This window comes from Oculina patagonica, chromosome 7 (assembly GCF_052425735.1).
Source record: "Oculina patagonica isolate OP01 chromosome 7, crgOcupat, whole genome shotgun sequence".
Lineage (NCBI taxonomy): Eukaryota > Metazoa > Cnidaria > Anthozoa > Scleractinia > Oculinidae > Oculina > Oculina patagonica.
In genome coordinates this window covers 15,655,584-15,676,126 of record NC_135764.1, presented here as the reverse complement: position 1 = coordinate 15,676,126, position 20,543 = coordinate 15,655,584, and the positions used below count along the sequence as shown (strand labels likewise).

The 20,543-nt window shown below is 37.2% G+C and overlaps 2 protein-coding genes across 6 annotated transcripts in view; both read left to right on the top strand.

Annotated features, from left to right (window-relative positions):
- The window catches only part of LOC144659972 (allene oxide synthase-lipoxygenase protein-like), a 64,290-nt gene that overhangs the window by 22,027 nt on the left and 21,720 nt on the right, over positions 1 to 20,543 (top strand). For 2 of the 3 annotated variants that reach the window (XM_078520509.1, XM_078520505.1), the window contains exon 1: positions 16,838 to 17,071. The exons of the other annotated variant lie outside the window; for it this stretch is intronic. In XM_078520509.1, coding sequence (XP_078376635.1) covers positions 16,981 to 17,071 — 91 coding nt within the window. In that variant the 5' untranslated portion in view covers positions 16,838 to 16,980. Of the gene's footprint in view, positions 1 to 16,837; positions 17,072 to 20,543 lie in introns of those variants that run through there. 3 annotated transcript variants of the gene reach the window in all.
- On the top strand, positions 1,300 to 19,803 carry LOC144659973 (uncharacterized). Of its 3 annotated transcripts, none has more exons than XM_078520512.1 (8): positions 1,300 to 1,403; positions 6,269 to 6,544; positions 12,056 to 12,367; positions 12,594 to 12,929; positions 13,414 to 13,488; positions 14,000 to 14,125; positions 14,581 to 15,565; positions 19,438 to 19,803. In XM_078520512.1, exons 1-7 carry the CDS (start codon positions 1,319 to 1,321, stop codon positions 15,030 to 15,032), a joined length of 1,662 nt encoding a protein of 553 aa, XP_078376638.1. In that variant the 5' UTR covers positions 1,300 to 1,318; the 3' UTR covers positions 15,033 to 15,565; positions 19,438 to 19,803. The 3 variants fall into 3 exon arrangements, with proteins under 3 accessions (XP_078376638.1, XP_078376636.1, XP_078376637.1); XM_078520510.1 differs by lacking the exon at positions 1,300 to 1,403 and adding an exon at positions 5,096 to 5,403 and having other exon boundaries at positions 19,438 to 19,802; XM_078520511.1 differs by lacking the exons at positions 1,300 to 1,403; positions 19,438 to 19,803 and adding an exon at positions 5,096 to 5,403 and having other exon boundaries at positions 14,581 to 16,010.

The window sequence follows — 20,543 nt, the reverse complement described above, 5'->3', positions numbered from 1 at the left end:
AACAAGTTATTCGTTTCTTAGAGTGCTGAACAATTAAAACTTCCTTCATCTAAGTCCTTGTATTGGCTTATTTTATACTCGTTTCGCGTTTGTTGAACGCTTTAGAAATCTGAAAGACACGAATTCAAGAAAACTTTTGCAGAAGGAAATAATTAAAAAGATAAGTGTAAGAAAAAAAGCACGCCAAAATATTTCATATAAATAAATTAATGGCGGCTATAGCTGGAGCATTTCTGGTGCTCAAAACTGAAAAGTCTGTGAAGCTGTCGTGAACAGAAATTTTATTTTAACAAAAAGGAACAAGAAACAGAGTGTAAAAGTCAAAGGCTCTCCTGTTGTTGAGCATGCTCTTTTGACGCATGCAAAATTGTTTAAAGTTCGTCTCAACATAAAAATTTTGCACCAGATGGCTTTATAAATTTTCCCTTTCTGAATCAATTAACTGAAAACTTGTTCAATGTCGAATTACAAATATCTATATCCTAAAATTCTGTAATTTCCTTTTAATTGTTCCCCTTCGTCCTTTCGGGCTAGTAAAACATCGGGCGAAAAGTCCGTCTGCGTTGTATTTTAATCTTTGGTTAGAATCAAATGCAATAATGGCCATAATAAAACCGATAAAGACTGTTTACGGAGGCGGTTTGGTTATGCGAACCAGCTGCGATGAAATGAGATGGTTATTAAATTCATCTCCAATAAAGTAATTTACATTCAAATTTCAAAAGCTATTCTCACGGAAAATACTAATTACTTGATTTCAATTTTTCTTATAAAGTGCCATTTGAAAATTCGTGCGAGAGGCTATCGGCATTTCTTTATTCTTTGTCTACATTGCAAACAACAGTTCAGGGCAAACATTGGACCCGAAAATGTTCCCAAATTCACTGTATTTTTTTTTTCAGTGGGTTCTCGTAGCTGGTTCCCTGCGTTAAGCTATTAATTTAATCCGTGGGTTCAAGACGGCGAGATATTATTAACCACACTGAAATTTAAACGTGCTGTTTTGTAAGGAGATCTTGCCCAACTTTTTCTAAAGTTTGATAAGAACCATTTCTTCTGCACACCGAGAGACTAATGAACTTTTAAAATACCTTTGTAAGAAGATACCAAATAGGAAACCCAGGTAAAAGAGAGATTTATCATGAATATAATTTAGTGTAACCAAGGAAACATTGACAAGGACGTCACAACTACAATTACAAATAGCACTTAAAATCATTGGACGATGTTTCATTAACAGGAACTTGAAACAAATACAACTAAAGAGGCGTGCATGATTTGATCTTATTTTTCGCTTGAACCCGACCACTTGTGAAACATGAAACTACTTGGAAAAGTACCGCTTTCTCAGTTTGTAAAACGTTTTATTGTTGGTTGCCTGTTGCATGTTATATTTAACACAGGTAAGACTTTTCTTCATCTTTATTTTATGTTGTTTATTAACAACACATTATGGCGAGGTTACAATCTTAAACCTGCTTTTTAAACATTTTACGTGCGTTTTTTCGACCCAATAGAAGATGTTTTGAGTGGTAACTCATACCTCTCTAGTTTTTCTTCTAGAAAACTTTGGAAACTTTGGTCAGATGTTTCACTCAATAAGATTGTTTTTAACTGTTGTGTCTTTGAACGGATATTTTCCTCAAAGTGTTTCAGAAAATAAGGCGTTGGTAATTGGTTTTGTTGTTTACAATAAGATTTCATTCAAAATGACCAAACTGATTATCTTGCTTTCAACCGCAAAACTGTTTTTAAGACTCTAGCCCATTCCACAGTCACGTTTATAAAATACAGAGCTTCCCAGAGGAAGTTAAATCCATATAATGAGCGGAGACTTGTGCAGGATGTCGTTTTGTCGGCTTCTATGTAACACACGCGGCGAGCGCCGACCACTTGCACTGAAATACACTTGTTTTGCATGATGCTGCAAGTGGTACAGTTTCTGCAATAGTTTACATAATTCACCTTTTTAATTAAATTTGATTTCCAGCCGTTTTGTGAACCCCGGAAATCGAACCTACTTTTGATTTGACCGGGAAGAAAGTACTCCAAGGATTGGAGGTAAAAATAAAAAACAACTCGAAAAAAATTTCCGAGTTATCCTAACCATAGTCGAATGAGCCGTACTCTGTACCAGTGAACTACAGGAGACTCGTGGGAGCTTACCCTTGTAACTAGGTTTCCTAATAGTTTGCGTATTTCACTAATCTAGTAACACAATTTTCTTTATTCAGAATGTCTTGGATAAAACAGTGTTTTTTTATCAGCCATGACAGAAACATAGAGGAAAAAGGATTTTTGCATTGCAATTTTTTTTAGATCCTTCCATTTTGATGGCACTATTATTTAAAAAGACCGTGACTTCCAAGCGCACATCGAGGAACAAGTAGCATTTTAATACCAATTTTGTTTAGTTATGTTATCGCCTAAAAACACAAAAGGTTGAATTTATTCAAATAATAACAACACAAAAGTGTCTGAAAATATTTAACAAATTTGTTTCCATAAAATTGTGTTTCTTGTTTTGGATGCTGTTTATTTCGCAAAACAGAATAAACCTGAGATTAACAATATTCTGGTTTTGCGAGGAGAGACTACACACGCCCCTGCTTTACTTCCTGATCACTGGGCTTCGCGGGTGTTCTTCAGAACAGTTTTGAAGGCTCGCTGTTTTTAAGAAAGTAACATACACTATTTAAATTTATAGTTCACCACTAAATTTTCTCCGATTCTGATTGGTTTAAATTGAACACGTGACGCGATAGTGCCCGTCCGCCGGAGGGCACTATCAGCCCATAGTGCCCTCCCGTGAAAAAATGCCCGGATCGATAGTGCCCGCCCGTGACTGTTTTTTTGTAAACAAGCCGCCTGCAGACAAAAAAACCCAACCAAATTCACTGCATTTAGTGGGTTTCTCGTCTGGTTTTGTTTCGTTTGTTAAATTTCGGCTTTCAATTGAGTTTTTTATCCTCAAAAGTAAAAATGATTTACGATGCTTGTTTTTGTATGTGCGCGCGGAAGAAAATTTAGTGGTGAACAATAAAAACAATAGAGTGTTTCTGTCTCGGAACTATCGGACTGATAGTTGCCCCTTGGAAATTTGATGTTCTTAAAACTAGCATATTTGCCCTCGAAGCTTCGCTGCTCGGGCTAATATTTGTTTTAAGAACATCAAATTTCCGCGGGGCAACTATCAGCCGATAGTTCTTCGACAGAAACACTCTATTGTTAAAATATGACGTACGATAAAATTATCTTGTCTTGTTAATTTTACTCCGCCCAGCGGTTGAAAAATTCAAAACACAAACGGCGGACGAACGTACAAGTGCATGATATCTCAGCCACAAACCCATGTTTGCGAATTTCGATATTTTCAATACATGTTATTTCTCAATTCTTCTGTCAAGTTAACGAACATTTTGTTTTGCGGTAAAATTTTAAAGACAACCACAGGATATCAAATTTGAATATCACCTACAGGCGATAATATTTTAATGGAAATAACCGGGTCGAATGCCATGGAAATCATGGCTGGTTTTAATCAAGTCGCCCTGAGAACAGATTGTTTTATTTCAGTTTAGTTTAATGGAAAGGGCAGCTGATACACAAAATATTAATCTTGAGTAGTTTCAGGGTCGAATTTTTCTTTCTTTTTTATCACATACGTCAGTACGAAATAAAATAAATGCTAAGCGGGAATTACACATCAAGAAAATATTACTACACCTGTACAGCTACTTTTGTAATAAATTATCCTTTCACCATAAATTGATTTTTTTTTTTTGAAAAAAAAAAAAAAAAAAAAAAACTCGCGTACATCAGTTTTTGAAATAACTTCATAAAAGTAATAATGAAAATTAATTTTCACGGGGTTGCAACAATTTTCACCAAACGTGGGGTTGAGATAATTCATTGGTAAGCAAAACTCGAGAGCTAATATTTGAATATTCAAAAAAACATTTTACAAATGGATACGTGACCAGGTTCAATTGCACAAAAACACGGTCCTTGACAGTTATTTTCATAATTTACTGATCTTCAGATAGATATCTTGTAAGAAATACTCGCTCGTTATAAATTTCAAGCTGATTGACACAGAGAGTGGTTAATAACATCCCAAATCCGGTGATATTAGTGTGCATGGTTCAGCTGATAATAATAATGTCAGGCAAAGACAAGTTGGTAGCTTGTTACTTAATCACACATGTTCAAGAAAATTCAATAATCTTTTTAATCACGTCACGTATCGCCCGAGAACATATAAAGTAGACCTGTTTAAGGACAAAGCCATATTTTGAATTCAACTTTCTCTCCATTTACACCGTAGTTGGTTATGTTTATGCGGAGTGGTACACCCAACTCGCCCAGGAAAACTTAAAGAATTTTTTCCCCATTCTTTTTCATGTTGTCGCGTTGTCCTCGCCCATTTTCCTACATTGCTTTTAATGGTAGCTTTTTTGAGAATTTAAGGGTTTACTTAGTTCTGCCATCTCATAGTATTTCAATGGTTTGCCTTTCTTTCTGAACCTGAAACATTGATTAATTTTTGCTGTTAGCAGATGGTGTGGAGTTTATTCATTACCTGTGATAATAAATCAACAAAAACATGTCGAAAAAAATTCTGTCGAATACAAAATTATTGCATCACGACATTCTTGTTTGCATATGTTTTAGGGAAACATGTCAAACACATACAGGAGAGAGCTTTCCATGTTTGAAAGCGCCGGGTCTCGACATGAATAACCGTGTTTCTTTAGACATTGTAGATAAAATACGAAATATAGAAAACCCGATGTTTTTAATGACGTGGGTTTATTCTCGATTTATATCCTAACTTGACAGGAGTTATCTCAGGTAAGTACGATAAATGGTTAACTGACGTCATCCTGCATGAGTTAAGCAATATATTAATTGACTTAACTCAGTAGGACCAAAACAGTTCTATTAGCTTACAGACTGTCGTTTTCTGTTAAGATTGCCACTTTTGTGTCCTCTCTTAGGCTAGCCTTTCATTTTGTTGGCTTACTCTGCGTCTTGTAATTAACAACCATGCAATGTATTTCAATGTATTTCAATGTATTTTAGCTATGTTTAAAGTGTTTAGGGTCGCATTGAATCCATTAGTTGTTATAATTAGTAACAAAATAACACGAAAGAAAGAGATGATATTGGCTACTCAGTAAATACAGTATATGCTGCACTTTCGTCAAAAACACGTTGTTAGACCAATCAGGCAAAATCAACTGAAGAGGATACTAAAAAAGATTCATCGAGAAAGCGCAGCAACATTGCAGCTCGCTGCTGCTATTGACAACATGAAGAATCGCCATCTGCAGAAGGCCTTCAAACTTTGCGCGATGAAATACTTTTTGCTTTGTTTTCTCGCACTTCTCTTGATCCAAGGTATGTTGAGTGAATCACTGCGTGACTTATTTTTAGTTACGTTGGGTCAGTTAAATGAAACGTTTTTTAAGCTTAGCGTCGTATCAGTAAGTTGTATGAGCTTAACGCTTCGTTTCTAACTTGGGCGAAAAAGCTAGAAGAATCGCTATAGAAGTAAGTATTTTTATCGCTAGAAGTTTGATTCGGGACTTGCGGGCTGAAACCGTTTACTTAGTTCACTTGATATTTCTTGAAATAAACGTTATATTCGGAAAGGATTATTCCCTTTATCACCAGGGATGTAATATCCTGGATATTGCGTTAACTTCAGTGATTCCACAGTTTTTTGTTTTGCACTTCCCATTATACGTTCTTGCGAGATTTCCGCTCTGTTCATTTCTTGAATAGCAGTATGCATTACATTACTAGTTTCCAATAAAATATCAACCTGAACGTGCTTGTTTTAAAGTACTAGTTAAACACGAGCATGAATCATTTATGATTCAGTGGTCTATGACGCAATGAAATGTAAATGCTGTTCGGGGAAAGCACATATTTGTATTGTTAGTTGGTTAGAATGATGGTATTTTATTCTGACTTGTTTTAAAACTATCACAACTGTGCATTTTTCACTATTGTAAACATAAAATAGCTCTGAAAACACGTAAAGGAAAATTTAAAGAGTTTATCTCAGTTTAGCCAAATCACGCCAGATCTTCCCCAAACCCTATTAGCTACAAGGCAAATATCGTATTGAAATACTCAGTTGACATGTAGTTCCTTATTCATTTATGTGGTACGTATAAAATTACTTGCATAAAATTCAATGTATACCAATACGCAGTAGGTAAATGCTGTAAGCTTTCTTTTTGTTTTCATTCAACAGATGCCTCATCCGCAACTGACATGCAGTGTGAAATAAAGTCTTCCTGTTCCCAGTCAGTGTGTCAACAAACCAATCAGATGACAGTAGATCCAGGCTCCAACATAACTCTCAACTGCTCGATCATCACAGGAAGACCGGTACAAGGCATGACCTGGAACCAAGCGTTGGAACGAGTTAAGTCTAGTACGGGGTCATCGGATTTGATTTTGCAGCAAACGAATACAACAGCAAATAGTGGAAAATATTCATGTCAATGTACTGCTGTCAATTTCACACGTAAGTGTTTATTATTATTATAATTATTGCTGTCGAGCCTTAGCGAGACAGCACACTATTCTTTTCTGTAGGGTGAAAAATCCAAAATTTTCTCGGATGTAAGACTCGAAGCCTGCGCAGTAGAGTATTATCCGGGACAGTTGAAACGACAATCACGCGCACATCACATGGCTGTCAACTTTGAGACGGATTTTTTTCTTCCGCTGTTTAAAAACGTCCGACATTCACAAAAAATAATTCTCCGCTTCTACAAGCTTACGAAGGTGTTTATAACAGCAAAAACCTCTGTAGTTAATGAAACAATTCGATGCGAAAGTTTTTGTTTGATCTCGTGAATAAACACGCGCCGACAAGAGTGATTTTATCTTTCGAAGCGTCGCGACAACAATTAAATCTCCGCTTCTACAAGGTTTACGAAATTGTTTCTAACAGTAAAAATACTCTGTACTCAAAGAAAAATAATGTGATTTAGCTAGAAACGATGCACCGAGTATGCTTGCGACATTTTTGCGAGCGAATTTTCTTGTTTCATCATTGAATAGAAAAACGCGCCGACAACTGCGGATTTTATCTTCGATGTTTGAGAAGCGTCGCGACAAGAAATAAATCTCCGCTTCTACGAGGGTTTCGAAGGTGTTAACAACAGTGAAAATCTCCTCAGTCAAAGAAACAAATACGCCGAGTATTCTTGAGCGAAAGATAATCACGCGAGCGAAAGTGATTGTCTGTTGATAATTAACACACTCCGAAAAACGTGATTTCATATTTCGTTGTATCGAAAGTTTCACGACAAAAATTATATCTCTGCGTCCACGATGCAAAAAGTTAATTTAAGAGGCGGAAGACTCTTTTCAACCACTTTCCCCACCCAGCAAACAACAAAGCCTTTTCAGCAATTTCCCAGTGTGGGTCAAACAACACCGTTAGCCTTACGATTGGGCCATTTTTCAATAACACCACTTGCTGTATTAATTATTACAAATCATCAGCTAGGGCCTACTCTGGACACCCCTATCCTAGCTCCAAAGTTAAAAAACTATCCAGACCTGTAGACTGTTCAATTCAGTTAACCCTGTTTCATTCACCTTCGACAGCACTCACTTTCTTAAAAAAATTTCTAGTTATTATTGTTGTTATTATTATTATTATTATTATTATTATTATTATTATTATTATTATTATTATTATTATTATTATTATTATTATTATTACAAGTGAAACCGGTAAAAACAATATATAATTATATATTCCATAGAAAACAGGTAAACGTGAAAAGGTTAAAAAAATAGATTAGTGTGTATTAATCTGCAGCTTACTTTTATAAGCAAATGCCTACATTGTGCGGTTCCAGAAAATTCCATATTCACCCCAAGAATGGTCAATGGAAATTCCGAAGGGGAGGGAGGTCACAATAGCCCAAATTTTTAAAAGAAAGTATGAAGCTAAACTGAAAGTTCCAGGGGGTCGGAAGGGTCCAAACCAAAGAACCATCCTTGGGGTAGGTATGGATATTTTTTGGAACCACACATTCTATTTAAACTGCCATTGCACTATTGAAGACACTTTAGCCTGTGCTGGATTAAATTTATGGTCTGCGATAATAATTTCGTAAATTCTCTGTAATTTCATTATTTTTATTGAAACAAAATATTTTTGTCATGAACCCCAGAATGGTTTCAAAACTTACATGTAATAAAGTATCAGTATTCACATGTAGCCTTATTGGGTTCTGGGATGTTCATATTACATAAATAGCTATAAATGTCACTAAAGTATATTCAGGTTTAAACTGGCAACATGTGGGAAATATCAATTTTATTACATTAACACAATGTATATGTTTGAGTTCATTTTGACTAAGAGGAACGTCATTGCACTCTTCAAGTCACCTGTAAATAGAAACAAAACAAACAAAAACTATTTATTTTGATGAAATTGCTATTTTTCCAGCATGCAGACTGTATATTAAATGGCCTTTTTCAGTGTTTGAAAAAAACACTGACTTTTTTTTTTTTTTTTTTTTTTTTTTTTCCAAGAAAAAAAAAAAAAAAAAAAAAAAAAAAAAAAAAAAAAAACAAAAAAAACCCCCAAAACCACTGTCAATATTTTAAAACATTTCCTCACGTAGAAATAATGAAAGGATGCGATTCTTATTAATTTGAAGCGGCTTAACATTCAGATGACAAATAAAAATTACAATTACATGCCTCGACGAACTGAGTGATATTACTATGATACTATCGCTTCAAAATCTACAAGATCTATTTTTTTATCGCCGAGCTCGGCTTTAATTCCAGTTAGCTAAGTTTTAGCACGATTCTATCTTTAGCACGTTTATCAATCTTCACATAAACGTCGAAGACATAAGCTTAAGCCAGTCTTCAAAATAAAATTATAGTACAATGAGAAACCCTTACCTCAGGTCATTGTATCTTAAAATTACAGTATATGTAAAGCGAATTTGAACATATACACATGGAAAATGCGCTATATAAAAATACATTATCATTATCATTGTAAGTTTCTGTTAGAAATGTTTGCGAAAAGCTTCCACCTTTTCTCCTCATTCCATATTCCTCTTTATCGGGAACACAAATAAAGGATATTGCATACCCTTTGTTTGGGGATTCGTGATCGCGTCAAGAAGAAAGAACATTGACAAAACTATTCTATATAACTCAAAATCACTACATTACATATCGATCGCCATCGATACCATTTTAAAATTGCTTGTCATGAGCCCGCAATACGGACCACGGGGAATCCGCTAGCAGGGGAAAGGGGAAGGGGGCCTGCAGCTTAACTTCTTCCCAGGCGCCACTCCTTTCGTCTGAAAGAAATAAAATTCATCCTCGCCAAAAGCAATTAAAATGAAAAGAAACTGACAACGCTATCATAAAGAGCATACACTCAAGCCTTTGGCAAAATTTTCTTCTATTTCAAATGCAAATGGTCGTTGAGTAGGAAGCCAACAAACTTTTCAATTGTATTTTTTACTGCCGTTTGCAGGAAACGTAATAATGGCCATTTTTAAAAACACTATTTAAAAAACTACAACTTCGCTCAAAAAGATCCTAAGAGAGAGGTTCTAGTAAAGTTTTCAAGCGAATTTAAAAATGTGATCCGTTCTGGTCTCGTGACCGATGACGTCATAACAATGGGATTGATTAAAAAGTGCTTAACAGATAAGTATCTACCAACATGTAATTTCTTGTTACCTCACATTTAATACAACGCCAGATACGCACTTGTACCCAGACTCCCATTTTTTGAAAATTGTACATAGCTCCCTTACTATTTATATTTTGTTCGGTACCTGGGCAAACCGAAATGCCTCACACAAATGTGCTTCAAACTACAATGACTGCTTTTTCAGTAACAAACTATTTTCGTCACAGTGAACAAAAACGAACTTCTGAGCAAAGTCACGTGACTGATGACGTCATCGACCTACGACTTATACAAGAAGTAGTTTATGGTAAGAGTTATTTCTATACGACGTACTACTCCTGCTGACTTCAAACTGACCAAGTTATTTGGCATTGGCGATTTTTCAGTTGCAAAGGATTTTGGGAAGGTTTTTATTATAATTATATATTGTTTTTATAATTATCTCATACACCATGGACGGAGTTGTCAATTCAATATACAGTTGTCGATAAATACTCTTTTTTTGGCTTAGCTATATTTAACCTGCGATCAACTTATATATTATTTTGTCATTTTGTCCGGCAAGACCGTTGCAATAATAGATAAGGGCACTTGTACTAAAAAGTTACCAGAAATCAAAAGAGCAGTTTGCATCCAAGCTTGCACCCACAACACAATGCTCTCATTTCATTTATTCAGCCGATGCTTATTCCGAGGATCCAAAAAAGGCTTTTACATTCTTGCATCCCGCCGTGCTGTGGTTCCCCATAACTTATGTAGACCGTTTACTTTCAAACTTTTTTCAATGTGGAAACAAGGGATTCTTGTGCGCCTTGATCACCGCAAATGACAGCCAAGTCATACTACCAAGCGATATGGTATAAAACCGGGTCGTAAATCTTTCTCTGATTAATCTTGCCGCAGCTTAGTGACATATGCAAGTCAAACTCTTTTTTTAGTAGAAACATGATCATGTTTATTAATTTCCGCTTTTTATAATTATCTCGCATCCTGCCATCAATTTCAACACATCGCCTGCAAACGGGAGCGCATCCAGGTTCTCCTAAAATGTCTCGTATCCCACCTTGATTCAAGGGCCTCCTCCTGCATCCAGCCGAATCTATTTTTCACTCTCCACTATGAAATTACTACTAATTTTTATTTTGACGTGCAATATATAAATGAATTCATATTTTAACTGCGGATAGCTACAAAGTAAAGAAATTATCCTCGCAGCGAGATTGCAATTAAAGAAATTGCAAAGAAAGAAGCGTAAAAAACAAAGGGGTACAATGGGATTTGAATCCGTGACCTCCGCGATACCGGTATCGCACCACTAACTAAGAGGTCACGGGTTCACGGGTCCGTTGAAGCCCTGAATTTTTTCAGACATCTTTCTTTGCAATTTGAAAAATTCACTGGGAGGATCATTTATCTACTTCAATATTAGTTTTATTTTTATTTATTTCATACCTCCATTTAGTACAATTGCCCTAAAGTGTAATTGACATGATCACGTGACCATAAGTGTTCAATAAGTGTTTTTGGAGTGCAAAATAGTTTTTTTTTAAAAACAGACGTTTCGGGGAAACCCCTTCATCAGTGTAAATGTGATGTCTTAAAAGGAACGCTTGATCGTACGTTAAATTTCTTGCGTGAGCGTCGTTTAAAAATAAACAGAGCGCGAGATTGCGCGCGCGCTCAGCGCACATGAAAAAAATTAAAAGGAACATCAGAATATTAGTCTGAGAATACAAATGTGAATTTAAAATTTTAAGTCAATGTTCATGCCACTAGGGGCTAAATTTTTTTTTTCTCGCGCTCTGTTTATTTTTAAACGACGCTCACGCAAGACATTTAACGTACGATCAAGCGTTCCTTTTAAGACATCACATTTACACTGATGAAGGGGTTTCCCCGAAACGTCTGTTTTTAAAAAAAACTATTTTGCACTCCAAGAACACTTATTGAACACTTATTGTAACAATTGAGTGCTACGCAGCAAAACTCTTTTTATGATCACGTGACCAACTATAGCAAATTATAACCCACCCATTATTTTTTGCGCGCGCTAATTGGACAAAACGCATCACGTGGTACAAAATTGGACGACGGGTATCAGCAAATATACCCCGTCCGATTTGATATCCGTCGCCCCATTTTGTAGGCAAGCACAAAACAAACGAAAGAAATTACCTTATTCAATTCTTACTTTTAATGTAATCACAGAGTTGAAAATCACGTTAAAGAATCAACTTACATTTGTTTCAACCACAAATAAGCCGGTTTTATTAGGTTTTATTTTTTTTTATTAGGTTGAAGGGGTTAATTTACTAAATATCTACTCGTTCTTTTTATCAGGTGCATTGAAAATAATTTATAAGACAAGTTCACCAAATGATATCATCCAAGACAAAGCAATGGACCTGGAATGTGTTTTCTCAGGATGGCCTCTTCCTCACATAGTCCATTGGCACAAGGATGATAAACCACTCAGCAACGGAACTGAAGATATTTACCATTCATTGCAGAAGAGAGGAGAAACTCTGCATAGCGCACTTCATCTTTCACCCGGACGTGAAGAGCAGGAAGGATTCTACAAATGCAGTGCAACGAACAGTATACCTGGCTGGTCAAGCAGCGACTCTTATGAGATAGAGTTGATATATGAATGTAAGTTATTTTATTTACTACTTCATCAAACTTAAACATGTTCTTCCCTCTGAAAGGGCATTTGTACGAGCAACATGTCAATTCATCTCCGTATATTGATTCCTCATCAGTTTTCTAATAGTGTGTTTGATCTACCGGGTGGGTTGCATATGAAATTGATCACTGTTACGTTTAACATTCACTATGACCTCAATAATTATATTAATTACAAATTCTTTCACTACAGGTCCATCATTTAAAAGTCCGACCATTTCCTCTCCGGAGGTTCTTGCAAGAACATTTTCTAACGTCAGTCTGATATGTTGGGTTGATAGCGATGACTTATGTCCCGAGCATTTGTTTTGGCGTTTCAACGATAATCCGGCGCATTTGCCAGAAAGCGGTGAAAAATACAAAGTAGAGGTAATGGAGACGCACACTAAATGCAAGAAAGAATTCATCCTCTCTATTTTCAACGTCACGGAAAATGACGAGGGAACATACAGCTGCCATTGGGAATGCGAGTATGAAAACACAACGAAAGCTGCCATTGATTTGAAAGTATTTGTTCCACCGCCAACAGGTAAGAAGAACTTTATGTCACATGCAACAACGAAAGTCTACACTATGGTCACATTAGTCAGGTCTTCTACTTGTCGATTGGCATACATCTCGTTCTGATAATTTAGCTGTCTGGCTGGCTGACTTGCTGTCTGACTGTCTGACTGTCTGGCTGTCTGACTGTCTGACTGTCTGACTGTCTGACTGTCTGACCGTCTGACTGTCTGACTGTCTGACTGTCTGACTGTCTGACTGTCTGACTGTCTGACTGTCATACTGGCTGACTTACCGACTGACTGACTGACCGAACGACCGACCGACCGACCTACCAACTGGCTGACTGGCTGGCTGGCTGGATTGCTGACTCGCTGGTTCGTTTCGGCAAGCTTGTTTTCCCACAGAGAAGTTTAAAGTAGAATTTCTGAAGGCAATAATTATGTGGTCAGACCGCATATTTAATTCCGCATGTTGCATTTGGATTGAGTCTCCTTCACATTTACTTTCAGGGACTCCAGGAACAGCTGAATACAGGACCACTTTAAATCAGACAAACACAATTTTGGCTTCTTCTATTCATTCAGGTCAGTGCTAGTCAGTGTCTTATAGCATGAAAAGTTTTTTCAGTCAGCAGATTTGTAAGCTTAAAAAGACAAACGAAAAACAATCAAATCAGTGCATATATATTCAGAAGTTCCAAACAAATCTGTTAACCATAAGATCTAAAAAATGGGGGATTTTTCTAGAAGGAAAAGGTTAGCACGTTTGCAAAAGCAAAGTCAGATAAAGAAAGACAGTCAGACATTTTATAAAGTGAAGAGTCGTATACATTAATAACACCATATAAGAATGAACAGGCTAAAGTAAATAAATTTTACTGAAAAATAGGCAAAACCATTCCTCGCCATTCATTATCAGCTGTGTCAAACCAATTGAAATGAAGATTGCGGTATAGAAATGTCATCTCCGTAACTTTTCAGCTTTTGTTTTCAGTTGACTGATTTAGGCAAAACGGTTGATGTCAGAATGTGCCGAGTTTCTGTTGTAGTCAAATTTTGTTTCAAATGTGTTATCAATCCTCTTTTTAATTCACAGGAACTCCCAGAGATTGGCTCTTACCCATTATCATTTTATCAGCCTTAAGTGTTGCTGTCTCCTTCATGTTAATTGTTCGGCTTGCTGTCAAGAAAAAGTGGACATCATCATATAACATTAAAAAACGTGAGTTGCAAACGTACGACTTAAGGAACAACTGTGGATTGCTTGGCGAAACATAATGGCCGATCCAGTTGGATCGGTCCAGTTTCGAGCCCTGGCCGGGATCAGTGCGTTGTGTTTATTCTTGGGAAGGGCACTTGACTTTCACAGTGCCTCTCTCTCAGGTGTATAAATGGGTACCGGCGAATATAATGCTGGAGGCAACCCTGCGATGGACTAGCATCCCATTCAGCAGGGAGTAGAAAAATTCCTAGTCGCATGGAACATTTATTGGCCTGTTTGATAGTACGTTGGAGTCTATACCGAGACCGAGGGAGTAGCAATGCCCCTATTCACTTAATCAAGCTAATAAAATGGACTTGAGCGGAAGTTACTTATTTCACAGGCACCAAGGCAGAAACTTTGCCTGGAGAAATTAGAATTGCTTTAATATTTATTTTCCTTTTTATTGCTTGCAGATGGCCTCATGGAAACGGATTTTATAAACCGACTGTTTATCAGCTACAGTTCCAAGGATTTTGGCTGGGTCACTGCGAATCTCATCTCGGTTCTTGAGAAGTATTCGATTGCTTACAGCATTCACAGCCGGGACTTTGAGCTTGGAAGGCCCATCGTTCAAAACATGGCCGACAATGTGTACGGAAGCCGTCAAGTGTTGATTGTTTTGTCAGAGAATTACCTCGCCAGCAACTTTTGTCGAGAGGAGCTGCACATGGCCGTCCAGAGAGGAGTGGACACAGGAGATTCGTCACTGATTCTTGTGATGATCGACAACTTGAAGAAAAAGAAATTGCCTGCCGCTTTGAGGAAGAAGCGTCTGCTGGATTTTGACAAACACAAAAAGAAACAAGATTGGGAAGAGAAAATATTACGTGAGATAGCAGAAGGCAAACTTACGGCAAGTGTTTAGAAGCTAGTGCTAGCGAAGCTGCAACTCTAAACTTGCATAAGCTGAGCCAAAGGCTTAGGGCTAATAACAATCTGTTTTCTTCCCTTTTAACGGTCTCGTACTGTAATTCGGAAATTTGGAGTCATTATTATTTTAGTCGTTATCATTTTGAGGCATTTAGTCAGGTGCTTGGATTTAAGTTTATTTCATTCATGAGTTGTTAACAAAGTCATGCAGAGCAAATTGCAGTCGAACGCCATTACAATACAGTCAGGCAGAATTTGTTGGCATTTACGAAACTTGCGAGAATCGAAACTATTCCACATCATTCGGTTTTCTAACTAGAAATAATTTAAATCGCTGATTTCATTTAATGAAATCGATTTAGAGATTAAATTGGCTCTTACATCGATTAGCCGGACGAAGACATTAATCACAAAACACGCAAAACGACTGTCTCAAAACCCACAGACAGTACAGACAGTACAGACAGCAGACAGACAGACTGTACTGCTCTGGATCAAACTGGAAATTTGAAATCTTAAGAATCTGAAGTGTTCAAAGGTCTTGGTAAGGGTATGGATGAAGTTCTTTCTTATCTTTTTTTCGGGGGGGGGGGGAGTGGAAACGGGTCGAGCTTTGTAGTTCAGCTGATAGTCTTCTTTCAGTCGTTATTTGGATCGTAAAGGAAAAAATGTAATACGCTTTATTTTCGACTAATAATTTGTTATAAATGTAGCAGCAACAAAAGATATTAACCTGTTTACTGTAATTCCATTGTTAAAGTGAAAATAACTGCCATCTCGCCTTAATCTAAAACTTATTCGCTGTACAAATGTCTACTGTCATTGTTTTAGTTTTGTTTAGTCCAGGAAATTAGACGAGTTGAGTTTATATAGTTGACAAAAGTAAAACAGGCGAAACATAACACATGCAGGAACTTTAGTATACTTTTAAAAATCACGATAAATGATAAATGTGATTAAAAAGAAGTTCTTCTCTGTCTTCAGTTGCATTTTGTGTTTTTCGATTTGAAAAAGAGGACCTGACAGTCCCATCTCTGTATTCTGACCGAATATAGTGAACATAACTGCTAAAATTAAATTATAGTCGACTCTACCTTACAAAACGCTACCCTGAACCAAACAAAATCTTACATCAAGGGCACCTGTGAGACCATTGCGCGGTTTTGCGACAGGGGAAAACCTAGCTATAGAGAGAGGTAGTGGTACAACAATTGCTCCGGCTGCCAAGCCAGAGACTAGTAAAAACCTGAAAACAAGACTGAAAGAAACTGGAAAGTCGGTACACTAATTGACTATGTCAACAAGTACCAGCAGGTTTTTAAACAACAAAAGTCTGAAAAGGTGATGATGAATGACCAATCACTGTTTGTATGCACTTTACATCACGGAGAAAATGACCCATCAGTTTCTTGGATCAGAGGCTTGACATCATCGACTAACAAAGAGCGTTTCACTGGACTCTGATAATGCCTTCCGCTCAGCTTGTTAAAACTAGATTAATGTATAAACTTTTCGTGTTTGAGGTGTCAAATAACAACATCTCGAACTTCGTGCAAAAAGTGAGTTCAACAGTGAACAGAGTGACAAAAACATGTTTGACACCGTTTGACAAAAGGTGACTATGTACACGTTATGACAAGGCAAGTGTACCAGTAGAGGAGGACAGAAAGGACTCTGCATAATCTCGTAAGCTGGAACCTCGTTCTCATGGTATCGTAAGCTGATGAGCACGCGTCGCCGCAGTTGGGCTCTGGGAACGAGGCTGATGTAAGCTGCAGTGTCTCGTTGTGCGTAGTTAATTTCAGAGTGAACTACAAATCAGTGTCTGATCAAGTCATGAGGTGCTTATTTCTTTGTTACGGTATTTCTACAATCGATGCTTTAGTATTGAAACATGCCGTGCAAAGATGCTATAACAGACACTAATTTGCTAGCACAACTCCATGATTTTAATGTTGAACACTCAGAAGGCTACAACATGGCCGACTGGACACCGACAAGTGAGCCGTTCGTCAGGAACGATGAATACTTTATGTAAGCGTACTCGATAAAGTCTCTCGGATGTTCTAATTTTAGAACGTTTCTCGACAGCGTTTAGAGTACGAGCTTACAGAAAACCGATTTAATTCTAAAAAAGGGTTTGATCATGAATGATAATAAATTTGACATAACAGAAAATCATAACAACATACACCTAATGCAGGCAGCAAAAACCTTGAGCAAAAAGTAAACAAACAAAGCAAAACCAAGGAATATGTGTCTGTGTCCTAGAAAGTGTGGCCGTGAGGTGCAAACCTTTAAGTTAAACAGTTGTCATACAGATTGTCAGTCCGCTTGTTTAGTTTTTCTTCTCAGTCGACGAATGCCGATATACTGCGACCTGGAACAGCAAGTTGTCAAGAATCAGACAAATGATCTTCCTGTCCATAAGATACTTGAAGTTTCCGGTAACGTAAGAAAAGGGTTTGAAGTGGCACGAGGAGCACTCAACAATTCAAACGTTCAAGTTAACAGAGCGTATCAAAACAGGAAGACAAAGTCTATTGCACAGTGTATCTGCTTTGTGATTTCTGCAAGTCACTAAATGTAACAAAACAATGAGGAACAGGCTAGGCGCTGAACACTACCAAACAGGCATTTAACAGTAGTGTCGGGTAGCAGCTCTCGCTAGGGCTCACATGAATGACTTGTTACCCTTCGAAAAAGCAATAGAACAAACAACAGGAAAAATGCCCCAACCACAAAAACAATAGCAACTTCTACATTAGAGGACCAGTAGAATTACAAGCTTACAAGAGCTGCGAACGGTTTCTCGCTGATAGCAACCTTTTCCATCAATTTTATTGATATTATCTGCATTGGATATCTATAATAGACTGTTTACGATAACTATCGACTTAGTTGAATACTCGATCAATCGTTTTATGGAAATCAAAAAAGCAGCAGTTCAGAGGGTCTACCAAAAACTTGGCCATATCTTTCAGAGTCGTCCTTCCGTGCAGACGAATGGTATCCTCGCACAAGTTCAGATTCTAAGTTATTCTTACCGTTTTGATGCAGGTTCTGTAACCGTCCTTCGGAGAATTCGAATTTTGGACCAAAATTTTCCAATGAGATGATATGATCTGCTTACTGTAAGGAGGTAGGGCAAAAAAAACAAGCGAAGACCTTTGGGCCTGTTACTAACTTATTTTTATGTAAGGAGGTAGGGCATGACCACAAGTTATTAGCATGTAATCAAACGAGTAATTCCCAAATCGGTCGATCGAATAATTATGATTATACACCGAGTTGATAAAAACTTATAAGAGAAAGCGACGCACGCTTACTTAATGATCTTTGTGACTAAATCCGCAAAGGAAAAAGCTCATAGTTGAAAATGTTTTAGGAATACAAAGAAGGAACAAAAAGGAATATAATCAAGCGTAAGACATGCAAATTTTGTAAAAGGACATTTTTTATTGAAACTTCACGTTACGCTACATTTCTGACAATGAAAAGATTTGACTGTTTTTGGGAAACACGCAATTACATACGACCGATTCAACTCTTGAACTGGGTAAACAGACTTAACAAGTCTCAATATTTTATCAACAAATCCTTTCGCAACCAAAAACACGGAATATTAGGGCCTGTTTACATGGAGGGAGGGTGCCCCGGCTAACCGAGTTACCCGGCTAGAAGGGATGAAACATAGCCCGCCTTTACATGCAGAATTCACAACCCTTCTACCCGAGATGAGACAGTGTCATTGAAGCGTGTCACGGCGTGGGAAAACCATGTAGCTCCAAATGATTGAAGAAAAATGTGACTTTTTACTGAATAATCAAGGCTTTTCGTCTTCAAACCTATTTTAATTTCATGTGCAAGTTCTCAGAAATTTACTGCGTTCATTTTTGGCGAAATTCAATCGAAATTCAACAGTATTTGGCTGTCAAATTGAAATTAAATTTGTTGTGTCGTGAATTATAGGATAATCATTCCCACGAAAATTTCGAATTAATTAGCTGTTGCTCAAAGAAATATTTTCCAGCCAACCGATAAAAGTCATAAAACTAATTTTGATCAAATAGCACTGTTTGGGTCCAGAATTTATACATTTTATGCCATTTACTTCAAATTTAGTTCAAAAACACGCGCGAAAACTTATCCCGGCAAGCCGGGATAGCTCGGTCATAACCGTTTACATGGCAAAAAGCTGTCCCGCCTAGAAGGGTGCCCCGGGCAAGTAGACCGAGTGCCCCGGCAAGGCGGGTTACCCTTCTAGCATGTAAAGGCTTCAATACGTTTTCTTAAGAAACGTATGAAAAGTTGGCTCGCCCAGGGTAGCTCGGTTAGCCGGGTAACTCGGTTAGCCGGGGCACCCGCCTTCCATGTAAACAGGCCCTTAATTGTCATAGTCTATAAGATTCGAACTTTGGTCGGCCACCGTACCTCACCGATTTCGCTGAAATTTGGCATGCAGTCTTGTTTTAGGGTCCTAACTACCAAATGTATATTAAAAAGTTTCAATTCTTTTTATTTTGGAAAATATCGAGAAGGCCGATTTGAAGCCTCCGTGACGGCTCGCCAACATGGCGGATCGAAGGTGTTCTTGTACCTTCGACACTGAACCTGCCGTCACAGTTTCTCGATCATACTTGGCATAGTTATAAAAAACTATCTTTCTTCTTTCTATATATCAAAATAGATTCGGCAAATGTTGAGTTTGGATGATCAACGGCCAAGAAGTTCGAAGGTATGTTATCGATGTTTTGAACAGTCTCAAATTTACTACAAAATGAAAGGCTAATAACTCAACTGTTATCTCGATTTAGAACTAGCCATTTACCATGAACAAAGCTTGTTTATTGGTGAATTGATTCCATTAATAAAAAAATTGGGGAAATGTAACCGTTAAGAATAAAAAATTATGGAACCTCTAGTAAATTGGCCATTTCAGCGCCATTTCAGCGGATCAGCAAATTAAATAATCGGGAGAAACATGAAAGGGTTACAGTCGTTTATAATAAGCAGTTTTCAGGTATTCTTTGCTTATCTTAAACAAATACATGATCTTTGCCAAAGATATGGCGATTTTTGAGCGTACGATCGTTTCTCCAAATTTTTATGTCGTCAACTTTATTTTATTTGTTGTCGAGATTATACGCTGTTGTTATTCAATATTCGTTTCACAAGAACTCCTGTTGCTCGCATTTCCCAAATCACTGTTTAAGAAATTGCCCATTCCGTAACAGGGTCATTCTTACTTTTTCTTTAAAAATTACTAGGAAAGCAAGAATGTCATAGAACGGTTTTATACTAGTGAAAATACCTGTCAGACATAACTTCAAGTGTTTGTGTTATCTGGCTGTTTTCACAAATATGCAAATTAAGGAATTCTTAAAGTGCCTATCTTTAACTATTTCACGCTTAAAGATTCCTCTAAATCTTTTCGCCTACCTTTTGGCCAAACGAAGTTTTGTGTCTCCAGGCAGAATGCTCGTTATCAGCAATGAAAGTCGAA

Excerpts from the sequence above, each read along its gene's own strand:
- LOC144659973 (XM_078520510.1), top strand. The coding sequence starts at position 5,193 with ATGCTGCACTTTCGTCAAAAACACGTTGTTAGACCAATCAGGCAAAAT. Across the intron at positions 6,545-12,055 it reads TACTGCTGTCAATTTCACAC|GTGCATTGAAAATAATTTAT; the intron begins GTAAGTGTTTAT and ends TCTTTTTATCAG. Across the intron at positions 12,368-12,593 it reads GATAGAGTTGATATATGAAT|GTCCATCATTTAAAAGTCCG; the intron begins GTAAGTTATTTT and ends CTTTCACTACAG.